Below are 25,482 nucleotides of genomic sequence, written 5' to 3'. Positions count from 1 at the left end.
ACATATGAAAGTACTGTTTCAAAGGGAATGCAGACACTCACCACAGACCAGCCCAACAAGCAAGACAAATATTTGGTAGATACACTGCCATCTCAATAGCTCTATCACTTGGCTTCCCAATGAAGTGTCATTGTTCCTCCAAGTCCACATAAATAAAAGTATACTAGAATTGTGCAGAATTTGGAGATGAGAGTCTGAGAAGCTAAATGCCTAAACCAGCTTAGAAAACTGGACCTCAAGCTCTCACCATCCTGATCTGTCATATCAAAATCATATTTTCACCAGGCTCATTTGTTATGTTGAAAGAACAAATAAACTTGAAATGTACTAAATAATTGTATGTCCTCAGGACTTCCAAAAAAAACCTTCCTTCCACCCAATGAAATATTTTGAAAGTCTAGTCACTGTTGTAATGTGGGCAGATAAATATGCTACGAAAGATGCACTTAAGCCAATAAACTTTTATATTCTACTATCACGCTTCTTCTGTGACCATTAATTAATTACCTCAAATTAATACCACTATCCAGACCATGACCATTCGAGGGTTATATAGCTCCTAATTACGATATAATGATCCCTCCTGGAGGTGCAAATGTTTAGATGTTGGGTGAAGACTGAAATGGACTTGGCTATGATAGCCTCTGCAATCAGGTTCCCCCTGCCTGCCAACACTCATCATCAAGGCTCACGTATGAATAATGGAAACTTGGGCAAAGTTCCAGAGGGTGGCAGGGCTAGCAAAACTGTATCTCAGCAAGCTGTCGGCACAGGATGGAGGCAAGGGACTGGAAAAATGAAAATAAAATTAACCTTTTTTTAAAAAGATATAGAACAAGAAAAGTCTATGCACATCCATTTAATCCAGTCAATCCAATGGACCAAATATAACTTAGCGTCATGGGCTCTCTCCCAATTATCATTTAATCTAATAAGGGAGGAGAAATCTAAACTACAAACAGAAAATGGTAGAAATAAATTGCAAATCAAGCATCATTTAAAAGAAAAAAATGGGCTGTTTAATTTCCAATGAAGGGATCCACTTGAAATGTTAACCAGTGTTGCTCTCTCAGATATCGACAGATGAGCATCTTATTTTTATTACTAATCTCTGCATAGTCGGCCAACCACAAGAACTGTAAAGTCGCAAGCTGTAAATCCCATCTAATCCACTCCTTTCAGAAGAGCAGGTACAATCTATATCGTCATGAACTGTACTGAGGTAGGTAAGCAGCTACAATTACCCAAGAAAATTGAACTGCTACGTTGTATCCTGACCATGAGGTAATCAAGCTGAAGTAAAAAAGCAGGACCATCAATAAATACCACACATCACTTGTAAGTTAAAAGTGTTCCATTATGAGGACCCCTTTTAAAATATAAAATACTACAATTAATTAAATGCTCTTTTGTTGTTTTCCATCGTATTTCTGCTCAAGTAGTGAGTGTTGATGCCATCAGGGGAATAAAAGTGGTTTCATGTCATTGAAACTGTGCAAACAATATGAATTACTGTGCTCAAATGAGAATATTTGAAGCAGACAGAATGAATGACTCTTGGGACAGTTCCCTCACACATTGGGGCACAAGTTCCCCTAATGATGCTGCAAGTGTTCATGGTTTAAAATGAGCTGCTGTGCTTTAAATGTACCCTTTATGCTGTTCTTTCCCTTTAAAGTGCAGAGTCCAACACATTTGCATTCATTTTCGTCATTCTTCCAGTAATTTTATTTTATACTTTTACTTCAGCAAAGCCAGAGAGCTTTGGTCAGTCATATTCCTGGTTTTGTAAAGAACAATTTACAAATAATGGACTATAGTGACTTACCCCTTCCTCCCGCCCTCCCCCCACCTCTCAAATTGCAGCACTGCCTCTGATAGCAACCCTGAGTTTCACAAGAGCACTGTAATGCAGATGAGCGAGTACTGCTGGCACCACTTCAAGAGGTGGTGCCTAGCTATTCCTCTGGAACCTATAATACCAATGCCACCAGCTGTAAACAGGAATTATCGGTGCCACATGATACCACTATTCCTGGCTGCATGAAAGGCAGCAATATATTTTCACATCATTTACCCATACTGACCCTCCCTAGTTACTGATAAAAATAAACCTGAAGTATAAATGAGGTAGATTCCACAGCACCAATAAGGCATCATATTACAGAACTGCTTCTACTTGAAGTGGTCCTACAGTATAAACGGTTCATTACAGCTCAATGTCATCATGTCACAACCACTAACCCCAAAAATAAAACGTGGCATGTCTGGTGGGGTCATGTGCTGTTGAAAACTTTGTAAATCATAGGTAGTTATTTTTCCAATCTAAGGCTAAGCATAGGGTAATATGTTTAGAACTACACTTCACTCTTCCCTGCTCCCTCCAACAGCTCTGACAACAATCTATGATAATTTCCTGGTGGGAGGAATCACATTCTTGTGACCACTTTACTCAAAATAAAAAATATAGGTTATGGAGCATTTAGATCTAGGATTTTTTTGCATGCTTTGTAACTAATAAATCAGGATTCGGCTGCTTGTCAGAACTAATGAGTACAGTTAGTATTACAATTCATACAGTGGTGCAACCAAGATTTTTAAAGCACTTTCTATCCTTCTATTGAGTCACTTCAATTTAGCTACATGACTCACTGCTCTAATCCAATCTACTCTGGTTCAGTACAGCTCCTTGAATTAAATTCTTCATTGCTGCTATGGACATTTTAATGATGGTAGCCTTCACTTCTGGAGAGAGAGGAACTGAAGCTTACTTCAGTCACTAAGCAATACTCAAACTCTTGTAATAATCAACAGCATAAAACATCTAAAGTTCTTACTTTAGTAAAATGCCAAAATTTTATTTGAGGATATTAATGAGTTGAGTAACTCAGGAGAAAAATGGAATACAGAATGTATTCTGTAAGTGAAGAAGGCTCCACTAATATGAGCAACAAAGGCATAAGTGAGTTACCAGGCCTTCTGCGCTTTTGAAATATATTCTATGCTTTGCAGTTCCACACACAGAGTCATCTATGTTATGGTATACTATTCAATTAAAGGAAAAAAACTCTTTCACTAATATGTCAGTCACATCTCACATAAACAGCTACCCCATCTGTCACCATTAGGGCTGCATTTGTTGTGCAAATTCTCTGAATCTGTCAAACTCATTAATGTCTCTTAAAACTAAAGTCATAAATTTAGTACGCATGTATATCCTCCCCCATCCAGGCTTTATGATATTTAGGGGATTCGAACTTAATGAATCTATTCTGCACAAATTGTACAAGACTCCTACGAAATGTATCAAATACTCCCAACTCCAAAGAACTTGAAGCATCCAGTGAAGGAAAGAAACTCAGTCAAAAAACACAGCTCTACCTAAAGTCAATGTAAAATGCTATAAAATTCATTGATAAATTTCACATGATCCCCTGTGAAGGACTTTGTTTTTTACAGGCTATAATTGTTGTGCATACAGTCCCACCGACTGTCAAAACTGTTACATTTCAAAATACTTCCTATTTTCATTAGTTGTTCTCCTGGAAGACATTTTTCATATAAATTGTCTCTCTCTCCCTGCAATTGACTGTCTGCTTACCTCCCACTCGCTAATTCTTTGACCCTCTTTCTGTCTTTGTCTTTCAATCTTCCCACCTCCTGTTTTCGTGCTATGTGCCTCTCACGTGCTCTTATCTGTTGATCTCCAACTCTCACTCATTCCCTTTCTGCAAGTATTTCCTTGTCCATCTTTTCTACGTTTTGTAAGTCTCCCATGCTTTCTCTTTTTATGCATCTATCTCTGGTACATCTGGCCCTCAATCTGCCTATTGAACACTTGCTTTCCTTTCTCTCAGTGCATCTGTCTCTCTTTCTACATATTTTGCATGCTGTCCTTTTCCTCTCATCGTCCATGGGCCAGACTCATGTGTTTGTATGATGGAGGAGGGCCACGGCCTGGGCTGGGAGTGAATAGTGGATGCCGGGCTGAGGGACCAGAGCCTGTAGCTGGGAAAAAGAGGGGTCAATAATGCAGCATCAGCCAATACTTGGCAATGGAGCTCTCTCTGTAGTAATTAATAATACTGTTGTTGCTGTGTGCTGTACACTTATAATTGCTGGGTACACTTTTGCCTTATTTTATAATATATTAATGTTAATGTTGCGGTGACCTGTCTATTTACATAATTATGTATTATAAAAACAGAAAATGCTGGAAATACTCAGCAGATCAGGCAGCATCTGTGGAGAAAGAAACAGTGTTAACGTTTCAGGTCGATGACCTTTCATCACTACTGAGAGAGAAACAGAGTGAACATTTCTCTGACATTTCGTCAGGTGCTGTCTGACCTCCTGAGTATTTCCAGCAATTTCTGTTTTTATTTCAGATTTCTAACATCCACAGTATTTTGCTTTCAATTATGTAATATGTTTGCTAGCAGGTAATTTTAATGTATTTATTGTTTTGCACTGCCTGTATACTATTACCAGGGTGCAGCTGTTTGTATTTATTATGTATCAATAGTGACATTACTTCTATGCTGCTGTTACTTACGTACCACTGCCTCACTTTTCCTTTCACCCGACAATGGTGCCTGAGTCCAGGGTTAGACAAGCAAAATTCAAAGCTTGGGTACACCTGGGAGTGAATTGAGGATGCCAGGCTGGAGGATCAGAGGCTGAAGCTGGGAGAAAGAGGGGTCCATGATGGAGCAGCAATGGAGAAGGTTTCTGAGTCCATAACTGGGCAGCCTGCCTGGGACTGAGAGTGGCAAAGTCCAGGCTTGGAGCAGACATACCTGTGTCGTGAGCAGCAAACAAACGGAGACCCAGGCTGGAAGCAAGATCACTATTTACCAGATTAATAATCTGCAGAAACAGAACATCTCTCTCTCTCTCTCTCTCTCTCTCTCTCTCTCTCTCTCTCTATATATATATATATATATATATATATATATATATTTAACTTTACACACAAAAAAAGATTTACCCCCAAAGAACCAACTCAACAATACCCACTACAATATGTAAAATATAGACACTATTAATAATATTAATAATTACTCAGATTATTTTCAAAAAGCTATTATGGTCTTGAACTAATAATGTATATATACACACATCAAGGCCTATTGCAAGGTGAATTTAAGGAGTTAGGAGATAAATTAAAAAGCAGGGCCTCAAAGGTAGTGATCTCAGGATTACGACCAGTGCCACGTGCTAGTGAGTATAGGAACAGGAGAATAGACCAGATGAATGCGTGGCTGCAGGGATGGTGTAGGAGGGAGGGATTTAGAGTCCTGGGACATTGAGACCGGTTCTGGGGAAGGTGGGACCTGTACAAGCGGGACGGGTTACACCCGAGCAGGACCGGAACTGATGTCCTTGCTGGGGTGTTTGCTAGTGCTGTTGGGGAAGGTTTAAACTAGAATGGCAGGGGGATGGGAACCTGAGCAGGGAGACAGAGGAGGGGGAAACAAGGATAGAAACAAAAGACAGAAAGGGAAGAAGCAATAGTGGAAGGCAGAGAAAGCAAGGGCAAAAAACAAATAGGGCCATAGTGCAAAATAAAACTAAGATGACTAGCAATCTTAAAAAGACAAGTCTAAAGGCATTGTGTCTAAATGCATGGAGCATTCGCAATAAGGTAGATGAATTAACTGCACAGATAGATATTAACAGTTATGATATAGTTGCGATTACAGAGACATGGCTGCAGGGTGACCAAGGATGGGAAATGAACATCCAGGGGTATTCAATATTTAGGAAGGACAGGCAAAAAGGGAAAGGAGGTGGGGTAGCATTGTTAGTAAAGGAGGAAATTAATGCAATAGTGAGGAAGGATATTGGCTCGGAAAATCATGATTTGGAATCTGTATGGGTGGAGCTAAGAAATACCAAGGGGCAGAAAACGTTGGTGGTAGTTGTCTATAGGCCCCCAAACAGTAGTGGAGATGTTGGGGAGGGCAGTAACAGGAAATTAGAGACGCATGCAAGAAGGGTACAACTATAATCGTGGGTGACTTTAATATACATATAGATTGGTCAAACCAAATCAGCAATAATACTGTGGGGGAGGAATTCCTGGAGTGTGTAAGTGATGGTTTTCTAGATCAATATGTTGAGGAACCAACTAGAGAACAGGTGATCCTAGAATGGGTATTGTGCAATGAAAGGATTAATTAACAATTTTGTTATGCGAGGTCCCTTAGGGAAGAGCGACCATAACATGATAGAATTCCTCATTAAGATGGAGAGTGAAGTAGTTGAATCCAAAACTAGGGTCCTGAATCTAAATAAAGGAAACTATGAAAGTATGAGGTGCGAGTTGGCTATGATAGATTGGGGAACTTTACTAAAAGGGATGATGGTGGATAGGCAATGGCTAATATTTAAAGGACTTGTGCAGGAATTACAACAATTATTCATTCCTGTCTGGCGCAAAAATGAAACAGGAAAGGTGACTCAACCGTGGTTTACAAAAGAAATTAGGGATAGTATTAGATCCAAAGAGGAGGCATATAAAATTGCCAGAAAAAGCAGCAAGCCTGAGGATTGGGAGTAGTTCAGAATTCAGCAAAGGAGCACAAAGAGATTAATTAAGAGGGGAAAAATAGAATATGAGATTAAACTAGCAAAAACTGACTGTAAAAGCTTCTATAACTATGTCAACAGAAAAAGATTAGTGAAGACAAATGTAGGTCCCTTACATTCAGAAATGGGGGAAATTATAATGGGGAACAAAGAAATGGCAGAACAATTAAACACATACTTTGGTTCTGTCTTCACGAAGGAGGACACAAATAACCTCCCAGAAATGTTAGGGAACCAAGGGTCTAATGAGAGGGAGGAACTGAAGGAAACCAGTATTAGTAAAAAAGGTGCTAGGGAAATTAATGGGGCTAAAGGCTAACAAATCCCCAGGGCCTGATAATCTACATCCCAGAGTACTAAAGGAAGTGGCCCTGGAAATAGTGGATGCATTGGTGATCATCTTCCAAAATTCTATAGACTCTGGAACAGTTCCTGCAGATTGGATGATGGCAAATGTAACCCCACTATTTTAAAAAAGGGAGAGAAAAAACAGGGAATTATAGACCAGTTCGCCCAACATCAGTAGTGGGGAAAATGCTAGAGTCTATTATAAAAGATGTGATAACAGAACACTTGGAGGGCATTAACGGGATTGGACAAAGTCAGCATGGGTTTATGAAAGGGAAATCATGCTTAACAAATCTACTGGTGTTTTTTGAGCATGTAACTAGTAGAATAGATAGGGGAGAACCAGTGGATGTGGTGTATTTGGATTTAAAGAAGGCTTTTGATAAGGTCCCACACAAGAGGTTAGTGTGCAAAATTAAAGCACATGGGATTGGGGGGAATATACTGGCATGGATTGAGAATTGGTTGACAGACAGGAAAGAGAGTAGGAATAAATGGGTTTTCTTCCAGGTAGCCGGCAGTGACTAGTGGGGTACCGCAGGGATCAGTGCTTGGGCCCCAGCCATTCACAATATATATCAATGATTTGGATGAGGGAACTAAATGTAACATTTCCAAGTTTGCAGACGACACAAAGCTTGGGTGGAATGTGAGCTGTGAGGGGGATGCAAAGAGGCTCCAATGTGATTTAGACAAATTGGGTGAGTGGGCAAGAAGGTGGCAGATGCAGTATAACGTTGATAAATGTGAGGTTATCCACTTTGGTTGTAAAAACAGAAAGGCAGATTATTATCTGAATGGTGATAGATTGGGAAAAGGGGAGGTGCAACGAGACCTGGGTGTCCTTGTACACCAGTCGCTGAAAGTGAGCATTCAGGTGCAGTAAGCAGTTCGGAAGGCGAATGGTATGTTGGCCTTCATTGCAAGAGGATTTGAATACAGGAGCAGGGATGTCTTACTGCAGTTATACAGGGCCTTGGTGAGACCACATCTGGAGTATTGTGTGCAGTTTTGGTCTCCTTATCTGAGGAAGGATGTCCTTGCCATGGAGGGAGTGCAACGGAGGTTTACCAGACTGATTCCTGGGATGGCAGGACTGACGTATGAGGAGAGATTGGGTCGACTAGGCCTATATTCACTAGAGTTCAGAAGAATGAGAGGTGATCTCATCGAAACATATAAAATTCTAACAGGACTAGACAGACTAGGTGCAAGGAGGATGTTCCCGATGGCTGGGGAGTCCAGAACCAGGGGTCACAGTCTCAGGATACGGGGTATGCCATTTAGAATCGAAATGAGGAGAAATTTCTTCACTCAGAGGGTGGTGAACCTATGGAATTGTCTACCACAGAAGACAGTGGAGGCCAAGTCATTAGATATATTTCTTAATGCTAAAGGGATCAAGGCATATGGGGAAAAAGCGGGAACAGGATACTGAGTTAGACGATTAGCCACGATTATTTTGAATGGCGGAGCAGGCCCGAAAGGCTGAATGGCCTACTCTTGCTCCTATTTTCTATGTTTCTATGTTCTATTGACAGTCAAATGTAATTAATTAATAGGTAGCACAGTGAAGACCAGTACTCAGCTATAGCTGAAATGTTACTATGTTTTAAGTCAAACAGCTGCAATGGAAAAGATTTCTAATATTGCGACCCTGGCTCATTAAGTAGCCAATTTGACACAATTTATTAGCTGGATAATCATAAAATCTTATTTACTATTAATCAGAGTTAAAACATCTGGAAGTCAGATGTCTTGCTGGAATGTGTTCTACTGAATAATTTAAAGTTCCTCTGGCTCACAATTGATGAGCTTCTTTGCTGATTATTGTTTTATTTTGAATAATTAATTGTAGCCTCATGTCCTCTTCAAAATGCCCCATTCCTCCTCCTTTCTTGTGAATGTTTGTGTTTATCAAGATGACGCATGCTAGCCATGAAGAGTAGAACACTGCCATTTCAGGCACCCAGCATCTGCATCCAACAGTCACAAAGTCAGGCTTGCTCAGCTAGCTGTTGAGTAAAGCTCCCTCCACTCTGCCCCAACCTCACTGTACCAATTGGTCATTTCCATTCCCCATTTTCGTGGCCTGTACGCTGCATCCAAATAAGGGGCAGCTTTATGTCATGGGCCTGGGCCCACACCTGCTAGAAACTGGTCTAAGACTGCCCAAACCCAATTCACATATGCCCTTTGCTGGAAACAAAGAAAAGAGATTTTCTCCCATCACTTTAGGCTTGACCTGAACCTGGGCTTCGAAAAGTGAAAAGACTGTGTCACCTAGTCTCCTGCCCACTTCCCAAAAAAGCATTTAAAATGAAACAGGAAAATGGAACATGTTATAACATTTACAATCTGTGAGGTTTAATTTACATTATATTAGCACTTAATTTCAAACCAATATTTGGAAGACTTCTCTATAAATTTGATGTATGGGACTGACATCAATGACATTGACTGAATGGACAAAACTTAGCCATTCAAGCTCAATATTTACAACTCATCCAAATTGGTGGAAATAAAAATTCCCAAATATTAAAACAACTTTCCCTAAATACTTTAACTGCGTACTACTGAAATATTATTGAGAACTTTTTGTGAGGCCTAGTAATAAACACCCATAAAATGGGCTGAATTTCAATCAATGATGCTTTCCTGTTAGTTACATATCAGGTTGCATTATTTTAGTGCCTTTCATGTAGACAAAGGTCCCAAGGTGCTTGACAGAGGTGCAAGTTAAAATTGGGAGCCTAACCAAAAGAGGAAAGATTACGAAACACTGAGAAATAACAGTGAGGACCCATTGGATACAATATTTATATACAAGTGGCCCTGCCTAACAGCAAAACTGATATGTATTATGCACGAGTTACAGTGACTGCTTCACAAGTTGTATGACTATGTTTATACTGTAGCTACTGGCCTCAAGAGCTTCATTGCAAGCTGTTACATTTTAAATGTTTTGATAGCACCACCATCTGCACTTTCAAAACATTTAAAATAACACAGTGTACATTTCTAAGATGGCCAGGAGATCCAAGGGACTGCCTTGAGCACTTTTTAAACCCATTTGGACACAGTTCTGAAGTTCTCCATGTGGTATCAAACCCAAGCATTGAGGGATAACTTAACTTGAGCAGGTTTACACTGCTTCATGCTGGGGTCAAATTAGGACCCGATTCCAGAGTTGTACTGTAACTGTTGCATCACCACAAGGCAGAAACCACTTTGCAATGAAATAAAAGTGGCAATATACCTGAAACCTAAAAATTCTATTCAACCACAACCTTGTTTATTTTTAAACTGAGGGAAGGTGGTTTGAGATAAAGCACAGGCAGAGACTGCCAGCAACTTTCAAATAAGCAACTATGGGGGATCACTTCAGTCTCTAGCTGAGCACAGATGTAGGAAAATTGAACCCAAATATATTTTTTTTAAATTTGTGTTGTCCTTATATGTGCTTTAACATTAAGGCCAATATTTGGGGGAGGATGATACATGGTTCTACATTTCAAGGTCAGGTGGGGGCAAAGTTTGGGCCAGTAATTTTATTTGTAGAGTCATGACAGTGGTGTGGGGCAGCAATTAAGTGCTCAGAGCTGTACTAGTGGATATATCCAATGCAATATTAACTTTGAAGAAAAAGAAATACATCTGTTTCCGCCAGATATTATAGCTTGACTCCAGAGACCACACAACGTAAAACTAGTAACATATAAAAAGTAAGGAACTAATTTCTCCTCTCCCATTTGAAAAACTGAATGATCTTCAAATTGAACTTCCACTTACAAACTGCGCAGTTCAGGTTTCAAATACTGGAGGCAGCCAATTGTAAAATAAACACCCAAGATCGCTAACCATTCAGACAAATTTGAAATGTTACAGATGAATAGCCAACTTGCTTAATCTTTTCTATCTTGCACTCATTTATTATTTATACTTGTTCTCAGTTACAAGCAGTGTACAATAATCCTTAAGTATGTATGTTATTACTTATATCAACCTTACATCGGCCACTGTTTCTACTCGATGCGAACAGTATGGAAGGGGTTCACTCAAAAAGATTTCAATCTAAGAGAATGTCTGTAAAATTTAAATTGGACTAATATTTTCCTTGGCCTATGAGTCAAGTTGCCTAATTAGTTATGGTTCAACAAAGAAACAGCTTGGATTCAAGATTAGATGACGCATGTCAAACCAACCAGCATTCTTTCCATGCCAAGCAAACAATTACTCCCAACTTTTCATTCTCAATGGTGTATATTTTAAAAGGAACAATAAGCTTTAGGTAGGAAGGTTTTTTCCACTTTGGAATTGTTAATATTGTAATTCTGCATCATCTAATCATGAAATGAGTTACATTTTTAAAAGGTTCTAACCATACATTAACTCCCTATTTCTGGAGGAAATAAATAAAACAAAGTAGAGAAGCATTCCTCATACACTCAGCTATTTTTAATGTGAGGAGCTTCAGGAAATTGCAGCTGTGTTTCCCACGCGTGGTTCTATGGCAGTGCCATTGTACAGAGGCACGATAAACCCAGTATGGTATCAGTCTCTGTACCTCACCCTGAGAAAGAAAATGGAAATTAGGGCAAGACTGGCTGGGCTGTTATAAGCATGTTGCAATTTGATTCATTTTAAAAACAGTGCCTCAGGAGATATTACAGTTTATGCTTTATATATATTAGAGAGTGAGAGATATGTTTGAACTCCAGCTTAAGGAAAGGAGCTTCCCATTCCTAGTGGAAAAGCAGTAGAGGTCACTATCAAAACAGGACTTCACCTTTTAGGGTTGCTAAAAATATCCCTGCATGCCTTTCACTTGTTTTAATTTTTGATTTTATTTTCTATTTGAACACATTTTCTCCAGGGACCAGACTATGGAAAATGTGTTCACAACCCAAACTTGGCGTGAGACACAGTAAGATATGAACAGCAGGCCATGCGCAAAAAATTCACTGAAATGCTTTAAGAACATAGCAGAGTTGCAGAGACGATGATATGGTTGAGGCAATATTTTAATTTTCAGGAAGCATCTCACAAGAACCGTCATAAGCGACATATGGATAGAATGAAAGTTTCACGGCTAAATGAAGAAGTGGGAAACTAGCTACTTAACAGCAAGTAAAGGGCAAGGGTAACAACAATAATGGCTGTATTTGGAAAACAATGAACAGTTATATAACCCAGAGGCTGTGCTAGGACCCCAATATTGCTTGATGATCTTGATGAAGGTATTGTAAGTAGAATGACTAAGTTTGAAGGTGATATTAAGTTGGGTCAGAAAACAGAATATTAAGGAGGGACAAAACTTGAATATCTAGAAACTAAATATTTGAGCAAATGTTGTTCAGCATTGAGAAGTAAGATAACTGACATTGGTCCGGAAAAGAAAAAGAAAATCACAAAATGAAGGGAATACTGTTACATTAAGTGAATTGGAAAAAGAATGATGGCTGAATAAGCAAAACATATTGTCACATTGTACAATAACAGATTTCAGGGTAAGTAGAACACTAGGTATTTATGAAGAACTATAAGATAAATGCCCCAGGAAACTAAGTGGACAATCAGTAAAGCACTGGTGAATCCACATAAGTAATAATGTGCGCAGTTTTGATCTTCATACTTACAAGAGAAGCAGTAGGAAAAAAATTAAAGTGGTTCCAGGATTAAGATTCTTGACTGACTATGAGTGAATGAAGCAAATTCAATCCGTTCTCACTGAAATAATGGATTTGGGAGAGGGCATGTTGCAAGCTGCCCAAACAGGAAAAAAGGTAAGTGATCAAAAGCTATAAAGTTAAAAGTTCAATGCAGCTACTTCAAATTTAGAGAGGGTGAAATTCGTCTTGGGCAGTAGTGTAAAATGGGCAATAGTGAATAGGCAGCCTGGTTTACACTCTGCCCGATTTTCTTTGAGGGGAAAATGGGCTGCTGATTCGCTATTGGCTGTTTTGCACTACTACCCAAGCAAATCCCCTCCCCCACAAAGTGTTTAAATTTGCTGGAGAAAGAAACATTTTACATTTTGGGCACCCAATATCAGCGTCAACATTACCAGTACTTTAATGCTCCCATGAGTGTGCCGATCAGTGAACCTCAGTTATAACCTGAGAATAGCACCCCCGACTGCACCAGTATGACATTTTTCCATTTCACACACCAACATCCTGTGGCCTTTGAGTGAGGTTTCATAGATGGTATTCTGGTGAGAAGCAGTGGATCTCCCATGGCTTTGTCCACTGCAAGTCAGGACAAGGCAAATTTCCCTCAGGCTGCATTAGTGATGCCACAGGTCTAAGTATGTGAAGCTCTCGCGAGTGATATAAGTGTGCAGCTGCAGGTGTCACAGAAAGATGATGCCCAAATAAGGAGCGCAGGACGTAAGAACATAAGAAATAGGGGCAGGAGGAGGCCATATGGCTTCTCGAGCCTGTTCCGCCATTTAATAAGGTCATGGCTGATCTTTGACCCCAACTCCACTTTCCCGCCTGATCCCCATATCCCTCGATTCCCCTTGAGTCCAAAAATCTATCGATCTCAGCCTTGAATATACTCAACGACTGAGCATCCACATAGAGAATTCCAAAGATTCACCACCCTTTGAGTGAAGAAATTCCTCCTCATCTCAGTCCTAAATAGCCCACCCCTTACCTTAAGATTATGCCCCCTAATTCTAGACTCTCCAGCCAGGGGAAACAGCCTCTCTGCATCTACCCTGTCAAGCCCTCTAAGAATTTTATACATTTCAATGTGATCACTTCTCATTCTTCTAAACTCCACAGAATATAGGCCCATTCTACTCAATCTCTTCTCTTGGACAACCCTCTCATCCCAGGAATCAATCTCATGAACCTTTGTTGCACCGCCTCCAAGGCAAGTATATCCTTCCTTAAGTAAGGAGACCAAAACTACACAGTACTCCAGGAGTGGTCTCACCAAAGCCCTGTATAATTGCAACAGGACTTCCTTACTCTTGTACTCCAACTCCCTCGCAATAAAGGGCAACATATCATTTGCCTTGCTAATTGTTTGCTGCACCTACATATTAACTTCCTGTGCTTCATGTACAAAGATACCCAAATCTCTCTGAACACCAACATTTAATAGTTTCTCACCGTTTAAAAAATATTCTGTTTTTTTATTCTTCCTACCAAAGTGAATAAGCTGACATTTCCCCACATTATACTCCATCTGCCACCTTCTTGCCCACTCACTTAACCTATCTATATCCCTTTGCAGACTCTTTGTGTCCTCCTCACAGCTTACTTTCCCACCTAGCTTTGTATCGTCAGCAAATTTGGATACATTACACTCAGTCCCTTCATCTAAGTCATTAAGATTGTAAATAGCTACGGCCCAAGTACTGATCCTTGCGGCACCCACTAGTTACAGCCCGCCAACCTGAAAATGACCCTTTCTTTCCTACTCTCTGCTTTCTGTCCATTAACCAATCCTCTATCGAAGCTAATATATTACCCCCACCCCATGAGCCCTTATCTTGTGTAACAACCTTTTGTGTGGCACCTTATCATATATACATAGAAAATATATTATAGATTAGCGTCAAATTATGTTTACTTCTGTACTATTTTAAGACTGGCCAAACTCACCTCTTACAGCTTCAGCCTGGGCTGGATCTGAACCAAAGTCCTGGTATCTGACCTAATGCACCATTTGGTCTCCATGGGTGGTTGATTTTAAACAATACCATCTATGAAAACACAACACTTTCTTGCTCCACGGGGAAAGTTTCACTTGTTAGAATAAAATACCAAGATCACAAAATCAGTTCAGATGAAGAAGGCCTTTCAACCCATTTGATCTCATCCTTCCAGAAGCCCTCCAATTATAGCATCTAGCCTTTTATTAAATGACTCCTGGCCTGACCTCAACCACCATTCCTGGCATCCTATTCTAGCTGTCTATTGTAAAGAATTACTTCCTGCTGTCTACGTGAAATTTGCCCGTCACAACCCTGAACATGTGGCCTATTGTCTTTTCTGACGATATTGTTTTAACTTTACTTTAGTCTATCTCTCACTGTATAAACTCCCCTCCGAGATACCATTTTTCAAGACTGAAAAGCCCTAATTTATCAAGTAATTTCTCACAGCTCTGCCCCTTCACACCAAGGATCAGCATCATTCCTCTTTTTAGTGGCTCCAGAATCTGAATGGGCCCCTCATGTCATGAAGATCAGAACTGTAGGTGCAGCCTGACCAGGACATGTTACAGATGCATAACAACATCAGAGGATTTGAGCTCAACTGCTTTAAACAATTGTAAACAATTTTACAACACCAAGTTATAGTCCAGCAATTTTATTTTAAATTCACAAGCTTTCGGAGATTTTCTCCTTCCTCAGGCAAACATTTGCCTGAGGAAGGAGAAAATCTCCGAAAGCTTGTGAATTTAAAATAAAATTGCTGGACTATAACTTGGTGTTGTAAAATTGTTTACAATTGTCAACCCCAGTCCATCACCGGCATCTCCACATCATGCTTTAAACAATACAATCTAGCATCTATCTGCTTTGTTTATTGTCACCTACAGTGTTTCAGTGTTTGGACAGAGTGAACGATAAAACAACTAACATCCTCTACCGAGTCCCTGTTAATATTAACTTCCAAGTTGCAGCACTTTGAATTTGTCACTGGCCGTTGATTCCAGTAAAACTCGCCTGGCTCTGGTGAACTACATGGACAGACTAACTGATGGGAGTTATATCACCATGGGAACTGTAGTTAATATTTCCAATTATTTTCAAGTTAGACAGTAAAACATGACATCACTATAAAGATGGTCATCAGTCTTACTGCACATCACTGGGAAGGCCTGCTGCTTTTAAAATTGAGATGCAGTTTGCTCCTTTAATACTGAGCTGCTCCTTAATATCGCACAACACACTGGTTTGAAAAACAATTGCCATCTGTAACTTAATACCTTGCCAAGAGATGACTAACGGGAAAATGCAGCACGATGCAGTATGGCTACATTAATTATCATGTTGCTAATGCACAAAGTTGCAGCTGGAATAGCCACACCAAAAAAAAAACGGCCATCGCAATCAGTATGCCAGTGACTGTACCTGATTTTGTAGTTGGGTAAAGTATGCTTCCGTTTGATGACCCTCTTCAGCTGGTTGACAATGATGGAGGTGAGCTGTGGCATGGGCCGGCCCTCAAACTGTGACTTCACCTCGAAATCAATGAAAGGATCGTCCATGAAAGCGAAAGACCAGTGGGTGAAAGGGCGGCGGGTGAACTGCAGCCTCAGCCTGCCCACCACCCTCCTCATCTTGACGAAGAGATAAGCTGATTTGCCGAAGACCAGGTCCACATCTATGGCGAGATGAAAGCCCCCGTTGTACTCGAGGTCCACCTCGAAGTTGAGCTCATCGGGCACGCCGCCGCCTTCGTCGTCGTCCTGGCTGCTGCCGTAGACCGGGGCTGCCGGCTGCAGGAGTTTAGCGCTCTTGAAGACGGGCAGCGCGTTGCCCAGAGAGATGTCGCGGAGGCTCAGCCCCTCCAGTAACCGGCCCGCCGTCTTGGTCTGCAACAATTCCTCGAACTCCACTTTGATTTTCTTGGTCAGCCAGTGCCGGACGATGGGGGTGTCGCGGAGCTCCCGAAAGAGAAACAAAAAAATGGCGTTGAGGAAGTGGCAGGTCTCTGACTTGCTGCTACCCCCGGGTATGGAGGAACCCGAGTCCGGAGAAGCCGGCGGCTCCTTGAAGCCGCTAAAATAATCCTTGAGCAAGGGCTCGACCACGGGCTTGACGTATTGCACATGCCGGGGTACAGGCTCCGGTTTGTTCCGATACAGCAATAAAATCTGCAGCAGCACAACGCACAGAGCCCCAGCTAGCGCCGACAGTAGGATTAAGTAAATCATCGCTGCTCCCCTTTGTGAATTTACTGTAATTTTTATCCGTTTACCTCTTTTGCATTTTGCTTCCTCCTCTCTCTCTCCCCAGCTGCTACACTCACGGCTCCATGTTTACATGACTCGTCCCCGGCAGCACAATGAAAGAGACGCCACTGTCCTCCCTCCTCCCAGGCCAGCGTGCATGCGCAACGCGCCCCGCATCAGCCGCAACAACGTTCGCCGGCGGCCACCCAACCCCCCAGCGGCCGCGCTACGCCGCGGCAACTCAGGCCCATCTCCGGCTCCGAGCTTGGAAAGCGGCACTGGGCGATCAGCCAACTTTAGTGCGGAGTCTTCATCCACAAAAAAAACAGATCGCAGATCCGTATAAATACGGCGGAACCCTGCCTGTTTGTAGGACGCAGCTATAATTTTAAGAAGTAAAGCACATTTTAAGCCAAACTCAGCGGGATTCGAGAGATCTGTGAACCGCAATCTTTCAGTGAGCTCTCTATTCACCTTCGCTTATATTCTTTGGTGTATTTTCAACTTGTAATAGAAGGACTTAAGGTTTACTTTTTGAACTTTCCCTGTTCTGGCCTATTGTAATAGGTTATAAATCTTCAAAAATCCAGATAGTAAACAGATTCCGTTTATTAGTAACGAGTAACGAGTCTCAGAATTGCAACAACAATGTCCGGTCCCACAATGCACAGCGCTCCAAATTTCCAACATGGCCGCTTGTGAATAAGCTGTATCTCCGCTACGGTGCGGGCTGCAGCTTTGAGGAGTCGCATCTCTGCAAAGATTTCCTTAACAGTGTCTCCGCCCAGCTTGTAAACTCCAACTGAGTTACAGGTTGCAACACAAAAAGAAAACGGAGATTGCAGAATTTAACTTGGAAGTTAACGAGAGGAAAGGGCGGACCAAGTTTTAATTTCGTTTAATTCTGTGCCGTTTAATCATTACGAACATTGCCAAGTTTTCAGATTTGTGGCAGTTTCTCCAGATTTTTAGGATGTGTTTTTCTTATACCCGCAGTTCAAAAATTGTCAAGGTGTTTCAATTTATGTATTTTCCAAACATTTTCTATTAGATTGGAAAAATGATGTGCTAGCCCAATGGGTAAATCCATCACGTGGTGTGGTACTGAAGCATCTGGACAGCAAGATCCCAAATTCTAAGTGCTGAGTTACCAAATCTCAGTTGCAGCTACAGTCGGGGTGCTACTTTTAGCCTGGGAATCTTCAGTCTATGGAATGGAAACATCAACCAGGGTTCCTGTCCCTGATTACTATCGAATGGCCCAGGAGACAATTATAGGGAGAATATAAGTATCAAACCATTAAGTAGGTTATTCAAGAGAAGTTACATTGAGTACAGCACAGAAACAGGCCATTCGGCCCAATTGGTCTATGCCGGCGGTTATGCTCCACAGGAGCCTCCTCCCTCCCTACTTACCCTATCAGCATACCCTTCTATTCCTTTCTCCTTGTCTACTTATCTAACTTCCCCTTAAATGTACCTGTGCTATTTGCCTCAACTACTCCTTGTAGCACATTCCATATTCTTGCCACTCTTTGTGTAAAGAAGCTTCTCCTGAATTCCCTATTGGATTTATTAATGACTCTCTTATATTTTTGACCTCTAGTTTTGCTCTTCCCCCACAAGTGGAAACAATTTCTCTATGCCCATCCTATCAAACCCTTTCATCACCTTATAGACATCTACTAGGTCACTCCAAACCTTTTCTAAAGAGCCTCAGCCTTTCATGATATGTATATCCTCTCAGTTCTGGTATCATCCGTGTGAATCTTTTCTGCACCTTCTCCAATGCCTCTATATCCTTTTTATAATATGTTAACTTATATTACTAAAATGGAAACTCCTTTTGGAGGAGAGTTTATTTATGCTTCCCAAAAAAATCAACTGGGAAAATGTGCTTGATTCCCATCACCACTTACACCCGACTATGGGACGCACTGCAGCTTTCAACGTTAGAACAATTCAATCAGATCTGGCTATTTTTCAGCAATTACTTTAATTTCTAGCTTTTTAAATTATTTACAGTTATACATAGAGCAGATTTATTTGGGACATGTAGATTCTTACTTGTCTTGATTTTGAATGATGCTATAATGCAGAAGTTGTGTTGTGCCATTGGCCTAGTGTTTGTCCTATAAATAACTTGGACACTTTTCAGTAGATTATAATCAAACTTTATAGTTGATCAGATGCAAGTTTTTTTTAATGGGAAGACCCTTTCTCCAAAATATGTACGGCAAGCAGTTTTGTTTCGGTGCAATTTGTATTTAATTGAATTGTGAAAATGTTGTTGTGTCATTTTTATTTGGCTTTATCTGACAAAAAAAATGACATGAATTTTTGTTTAACTGATCTTTCTTCCTGGATAGAAAGATAGTGCCTCTTTTTTCCAAAAAATAATTGGATGTTACTCCTATGTGCTCACTGGCATTGCCACCTCAATAGCTTATTGAAGTGAAACACTTCATTACACTTTAAACATTCCTTCCCTATGTCATTTTACCCACGTTGGAAAAGGTAGTTTTTACACTGTGATCAGCTAGCTGTCTAAATCATTTTAAAATCAGTAAAAGCAATTTGAAAGAGAGGGCCTTTAAATAAGTCTGTTTATTAGTGATAATAAAACAAATATAAGAAACAAACAAAGGCTGAGCTTAGAGAGCATAACATAGTTCCTTATTACACCTGAGCATAATTTTACCTTCCCCTTTAAGGGTACTTGTCTTTTCTCAGCTTCTGTATAAGGTAACATTGCTGATAATAAAGTTGCAGCTGAAACTAAGATATTATACAGTTACAAGCTGCCCAAGTATATCAAATGCCACAGATCTCATGTAAGACAACATGAACAGATTTCTTTAGCAGAATCCTTATTTCAAAAAGAAAGTAAGACTTTCATTTATATAGTGCCATATCACATCTCTCAGAAATGTTTCAAAGTGTTTCACATGTAACAAATTACTTTGAAGTGCAGTGACTGCTATATTGATAAACATGGTAGTTACTTTGCACACAGTAAGGTCCCACAAACAACAATGAGATGAATGATCAATTAATCTGTTTTTAGAATTATAGAATGATACAGCAGAGAAGGTGGCCATTCGCCCCATCGTGCCTGTGCTGGCTCTTTGAAAGAGCTATCCAATTAGTCCCACTCCCCTGCCCTTCCCCATAGCCCTGCAAATGTTTCCCCTTTCTCCTTTCCTCTTTCTCAATCAACACCACCAGGCAAAAAAGATCTCAGTTCAACATATCATCTGACAATGCAGTACTCCCTCTGCACTGCATTGAAGTGCACAATCAACAATCTTCTGATCGAGAGGTAAGAGTGAACCAAACTAACAATGCTCCCTTGTTCTGGACTCTCCCACCAGAGGAAATAGTTTTTCTATCTACCCTATCAACACCTTTGATCATCATGAACACCTCAATTAGATCACCCCTTAATCTATATTTAAGGGAATAAAAGTCTAGTCTATGCAACCTGTTCTCATAATTTAATGCTTTTAGCCCTGGTATAATTCTGGTAAAAAAAATTGTAAATATCCAGTAGTTTCAAAGAAATAACAGTTTCATACATTTTCTAGAAACTCTTATTTCCAGTTCATGCATATGCAAACTGATACTTGTAATATTTACAGAGATTACTGTTTCTTGTTCAACTCTGTAATGCCTTAGACACAGAAGCACCGATTGTGAATATAAAGTAGACAGATAATGACATGCCTTTTGATTCTAGTTTATTTTAATTATTGTCATCCCTTTTCTTGGTGGTTCTTTTTTTCTAGTTCATCTATACTATTACTGGCATCTTTTGCTAGTGGCATAGTGTTATTTTTACTTGACTGAACACCTGACTCTGATATTTTTCCAGTCTATCCCCAAAATAGTGCAATGGAAACATGGAATACATTATTTCTGTTGTTGTAACAACTTATTTTGAATAATGATATGTTTTTTTGGCTATAATTGGTATTTGGGATAATCCATGATGATCATTTAATGTTACTCTATAAATCAGATGTCTGTTTGCACATCTAAAATTCAAGGTTAATTATTTACCCAGGCATACATGGTGTAACTTGTTCATTCTCCCTGTTCCTTTTCTCACTTCATGCTGGACAGCAGAAACAACTCCAAATCTTTCTTTTCTGCCACCAATTGCCTTCTCATCTCAGACCAAAAAAAACAAAGGATTCACGGAGTTTGTTGTGTCCAAAACTGAAGCCAACGGCATAGTTGTCTCTGCCTCCTCTCACTTACCCCATCCACCTCAACTCCTAGTGCTCCCTGCCCTCCTCCCAACTTTACTCTGGAGTTTCTAATCATTATTTAGTATGGTTTTCTCATCCATTGTCCCTTTCTACTTCAAAATCACCATTATCACTCCTCTTCTCAAAATTGTCACCTTTCCATTCACTTCAACTATCCTTTTTTTCCAAAGTCCTGGAATGCATTATTATTTCACAACTATGCTTCTGCCTCTCCCACCACTCCTTTTATTTACTTTCCAATCCTGCCCACAACATTTAAACTGTGCTGGTCAAAGCCACAATCAACATTCTGTGCAACTGTGACTATCGCCTATTGTCTGTCCTCATCCTTTTTGACCTTCCAACTGCCTTTGTTATCCTCCAACGATTCTCCTCGACAACTCTTTGGCACTGTCTTTTCTTAGTTCTGATTGTACCTGTTGCAACAAAAATATCATATTGCCTTTGGGATACTCCTGGTTCCATCCTTGGTCTCCTTCTCTTCAGCATTCATATATTCCCCCTTAGTAATATAATCTGGGAGCTTCCACATGTACATTTATAACTTTATCTCTCCAATTCCTCCATCAATCCAAAAGGTTGTTGCTACAATCTCCTACTGCCTGACCAAAATTAAGCCTCAGATGAGCCAAAGTTTCCTCCACTTTAATGCGAGCAGAGCTGAAGCTATTTCCTTTGACTCCCACCAGCACGTATATGCTGCTGGCTTTACTCTGTTACTTCCCTGGTTACCAACTCAGGCTAAATCAGGAGTAGCAGATACATACCATACTGCTTAACTCCAAGCTGAGTTTTTTTCTGCGGCATCTGTTCCACTTTTCACCTCCACAACATTACCTGCCTCCATCCTAGCTCTCCTGCAACATTACTAATACACTGGTCTGTACGTATATCACCTCAGGATTTAACTTCTCTAACAATCTGTGAGCCAGCCTCCACGCTTCCACCTTCCACACACTGGAACTCATTCAAAACATGGTGGCGCATGTTCTCACCTGTACAAAGTCCATTGGCTTCAATGGAAAAGAAAATTGGGTGGAGTGTAAAATGGGATGCCGATTCACTATCAGTCGTTTTGCGCTACTGCCCGAGATGAATTTATACTCCATTGTGTGGAAGACCATCGTTTGTAAGATTAAAGGTCATTACAGAAATTGTTTCTACAGTAATGTTAAGTTTGTTGCAATTATCCACAGAAGACATTTAACAGAACAGCACTGAATATAGAGATATGAATATAGCTATATGTTACATGGAAAAGTTGACTTTTTGTCCTTGAGTTAATTAAAGAGAACAGAACTATTTCTTCTTCAATAGTAGCTAACATCCAGAAATGGTGGTTTAGACCATGTTTCTTGGTTTTAAAATAGACATCTGGCATGGGTAATTGCACTAATCTGTATCTGAATAGAAACAGCAGCTTTAGTTACTCTCCATAATGCAGTTTCATTCATACGTTTCTGATCCTAATCCGAAAGTTCCTCTGTTTGAAAAGGAATCTACATTTAGACCAGTTTTGACTAATGTTCCTCAAAGACCATTTTTTGGACCTCTAGATTTCACTGGTAACATTTACCTGAAACATTTAGCTATACAATTGTAAGAAATACACTGTTCTAGTGTGTTTTTTTGAAGCATCTTCTGGTGATTATGTTACTGAGTTATTGAGCAGAAACCTAATGGTGACAATTCATTGACTGATTATTATTTGGTAATGGTAAATAATATAAAACATTTTTGTGTTGTTTGCACCATGCATTAATTCTTACTGTTGTTTTGAACCGAAAGGCTTAGGAATGTGATCACATAAAACAGGCGCATAAGGGTCCAATATGGCAGGCGGCGTGTGCACACTCATTTCGCACTGGAAGTGCGTTGCTCACTGTATTGTATCGGTCTCCTCCGTAGGCATCCCGGGCGCACATAAACAGTATTAAAAAGCTTCTTTAAAATATTTGAATATGTTTGCTGTCGGACCCTTTTGTGAAATTAGGCTGCCTCAGCACCTGACTCACCACCTGATAAACTTGCTCAGCATCTCATGGCGCTAACAGGTAGGAAGAAACCTTCAGCAGCGCTATTTAAAGAGCTCATACAGGTTAGTTCCTGGTTTATCCTTTTTGGCTGCTGATTAACTTCTGGGCGCTTTTTTTTTGTGCCTATTATCTGCCTTCTACAACTGATTCCTGACTTCTAAGAAATTTATGCTGGTGCTGGACTGGCTTCTTCTTCCTTCAAAACAGTTTCACTGCAGTGATGGATGGTCTGGTAGGTCCACCTTTGGGGCACAATCGAATTTCTAGACCAAGCACTTTTAAATAATGAGAGAGAATCAAAATATTGTGCTACAGTTGGACAGATGATTCAACTCTACAAAGTCTCCAGTATTATCTATTCAAAACAATAAGAGAGCATTTGACTTTAAAAACAGTTGTTGCAGTTGCAGATATGCAGTATCTTTCTTTGTCAAGTGCTATTTGGTTAGGACACAATGGGCTCGATTTTTGGACCTCCGAGCCGGCGGGTTCGTGGTGGGGGGGCTCCGAAAATCAGGGATTCCCAGGGCGGGTCCGGAACTCGGCTCCAACCCGCCCACTTCCGGGTTCCCCAGTGACGCGCTTAGATGCGCGCGCAGCCCCCGCATGCGGGACTCCCGCCGGCAATTAAAGCCGGCGGGATCCCACTTAAACCGATTAATTAGATAGTTCAGGTCGTTAGCAGACCTGATTGACATGATATTTTAGGAGGGGTGGGATTTTCAACTCAACTGAGACTGTTTCCCATACTGGGGGAAACACTCCCAGTTGAAATGGTCGTGTTGCAGCCACCAGCCTGTGGCAGCTGCAAAGGTCATTTGACAGGTGGCAGGGGGCAGACCCTCACTCATTGCAGGAGGCCATTCTGTCACTTTGGACAAAGTTTGGCCTCCACCACCCTCCTCCTAACAATAAAATTCACCAACCCCGGTGTGCAGACACATTTACCTACCTTGCGGACCCCCTCAAACGTACATCTTCTGGATGGGGGCCGCCATAGCTGCAGTCATGACCCCCTCAGTGGACGAACAGCATCACCAGCCTCGCTGGCCACGCCGTCCACCTCTGATACGTGGGGCTCCACAAAACAGTGCACAGCAGGAGGGAGGGCAACCATGGAGAGAGATGCATCGCAGAAGGCACTATCCTCGCCACAGGGTCTACAGATCGAGGCTCAACTTCCTGGACATCTCTGAGCAGCAGTGCACACGGAGGCTCAGATTCATTTGACATGTAGTCGTGGACATCTGCAACCTCCTTCATGCCGAGCTGCTCCCGGTTGGCCCGAGCACCATCTTCTTACCTGTCGCTGTCAAAGTCACCACTACCCTCAACAACTTCTCCTCCGCATCCTTCCAGGGTGCCACCGGGGACATCGTCGAAGTCTCTCAGTCGTCTGCACAAAAGAGCCCTGCAAATACACCTACACCCACTCTGCAGTGACACAATGGGTGGCATCAGTTGTGGGTCTTCATAGTAATCCTCAGGAAAGGGCATTATTGCACAAACCAGACAAGATTTGCATAGATGTGGCAGTAGTGGTGCCAATATAATATGTAATGTGAGTTGATCAGAAATCAAATATAAGTAAAAACCATGACAAACCCTCAAACACCCTTGTGCATCCCCTTCATGCTCATGACACATTTGCCTTACACTTCCTACTGCACATAAGTGATGCATGTCCTGTGGCTGCAGCACAGGTAGTGGCAGGTTGGGTGAGGCTGACCATGAAAGAGATGCATGAGAGGGGGAGTATGAGATAGAGCCACGAGATTGTATGAGGATTGGCTTGAGTGGTAGTGGCGGGATGAGTACTGGCGAGGTGAGTAAGTGCAGGTAAGATGAGGATGAGCTTTGAGTGGGTGTGAGGAGTGATGTGATAGAGTAGTGTTGGTAGTGCAGAAGGAGATGTGGGGTGGGGATGGTGATGTGGCAGATGGAGTGTAGGGGAATGAGTAAGTGTACTCACTTTGGCTGACCTACTTGGGTCATTGTCCTCCCCCTCCTCCTCACCCCATCCAGTAAGAGCTGGAGTGAGGCATCATTAAACCTGGGAGTAGCCTTTCCCCTGGGCTGCTCCATGTAGGAATTTTGCCTATTTTTTGCAGCATCAGGCAGTGGAGGACTGCCACTTTAAATAGGGCTCCTCCAGCTGACAGCCTATGATGCAGCTGCGCAGTCTGCCCGCTGCGCAGCTTTCCAGCGTGAAACCCGGAAGCCAAGATAAGTACCTTCAATCAGGCTGCGATCGCATGCGGAGCACCCCGAATTCGCTGGGTGCGTTACCCATGCGCCCAGTCAAC

General features: G+C 41.2%; 1 protein-coding gene across 1 annotated transcript in view; it reads right to left on the bottom strand.

Annotated features, from left to right (window-relative positions):
• Positions 1–17,026, bottom strand: part of pdzd8 (PDZ domain containing 8) — a 165,682-nt gene extending 148,656 nt beyond the window's left edge. Inside the window, exon 1 of the mRNA XM_068002139.1 lies at positions 16,043–17,026. Within this exon, the coding sequence (XP_067858240.1) occupies positions 16,043–16,848 (806 nt within the window). The 5' untranslated portion in view covers positions 16,849–17,026. The remainder of the gene's footprint in view (positions 1–16,042) is intronic.
• Positions 17,027–25,482: the final 8,456 nt, after the last annotated feature.

The sequence above is a fragment of the Heptranchias perlo genome, chromosome 21, assembly GCF_035084215.1.
Source record: "Heptranchias perlo isolate sHepPer1 chromosome 21, sHepPer1.hap1, whole genome shotgun sequence".
Lineage (NCBI taxonomy): Eukaryota > Metazoa > Chordata > Chondrichthyes > Hexanchiformes > Hexanchidae > Heptranchias > Heptranchias perlo.
This window is presented reverse-complemented; position numbering and strand designations above follow the sequence as displayed.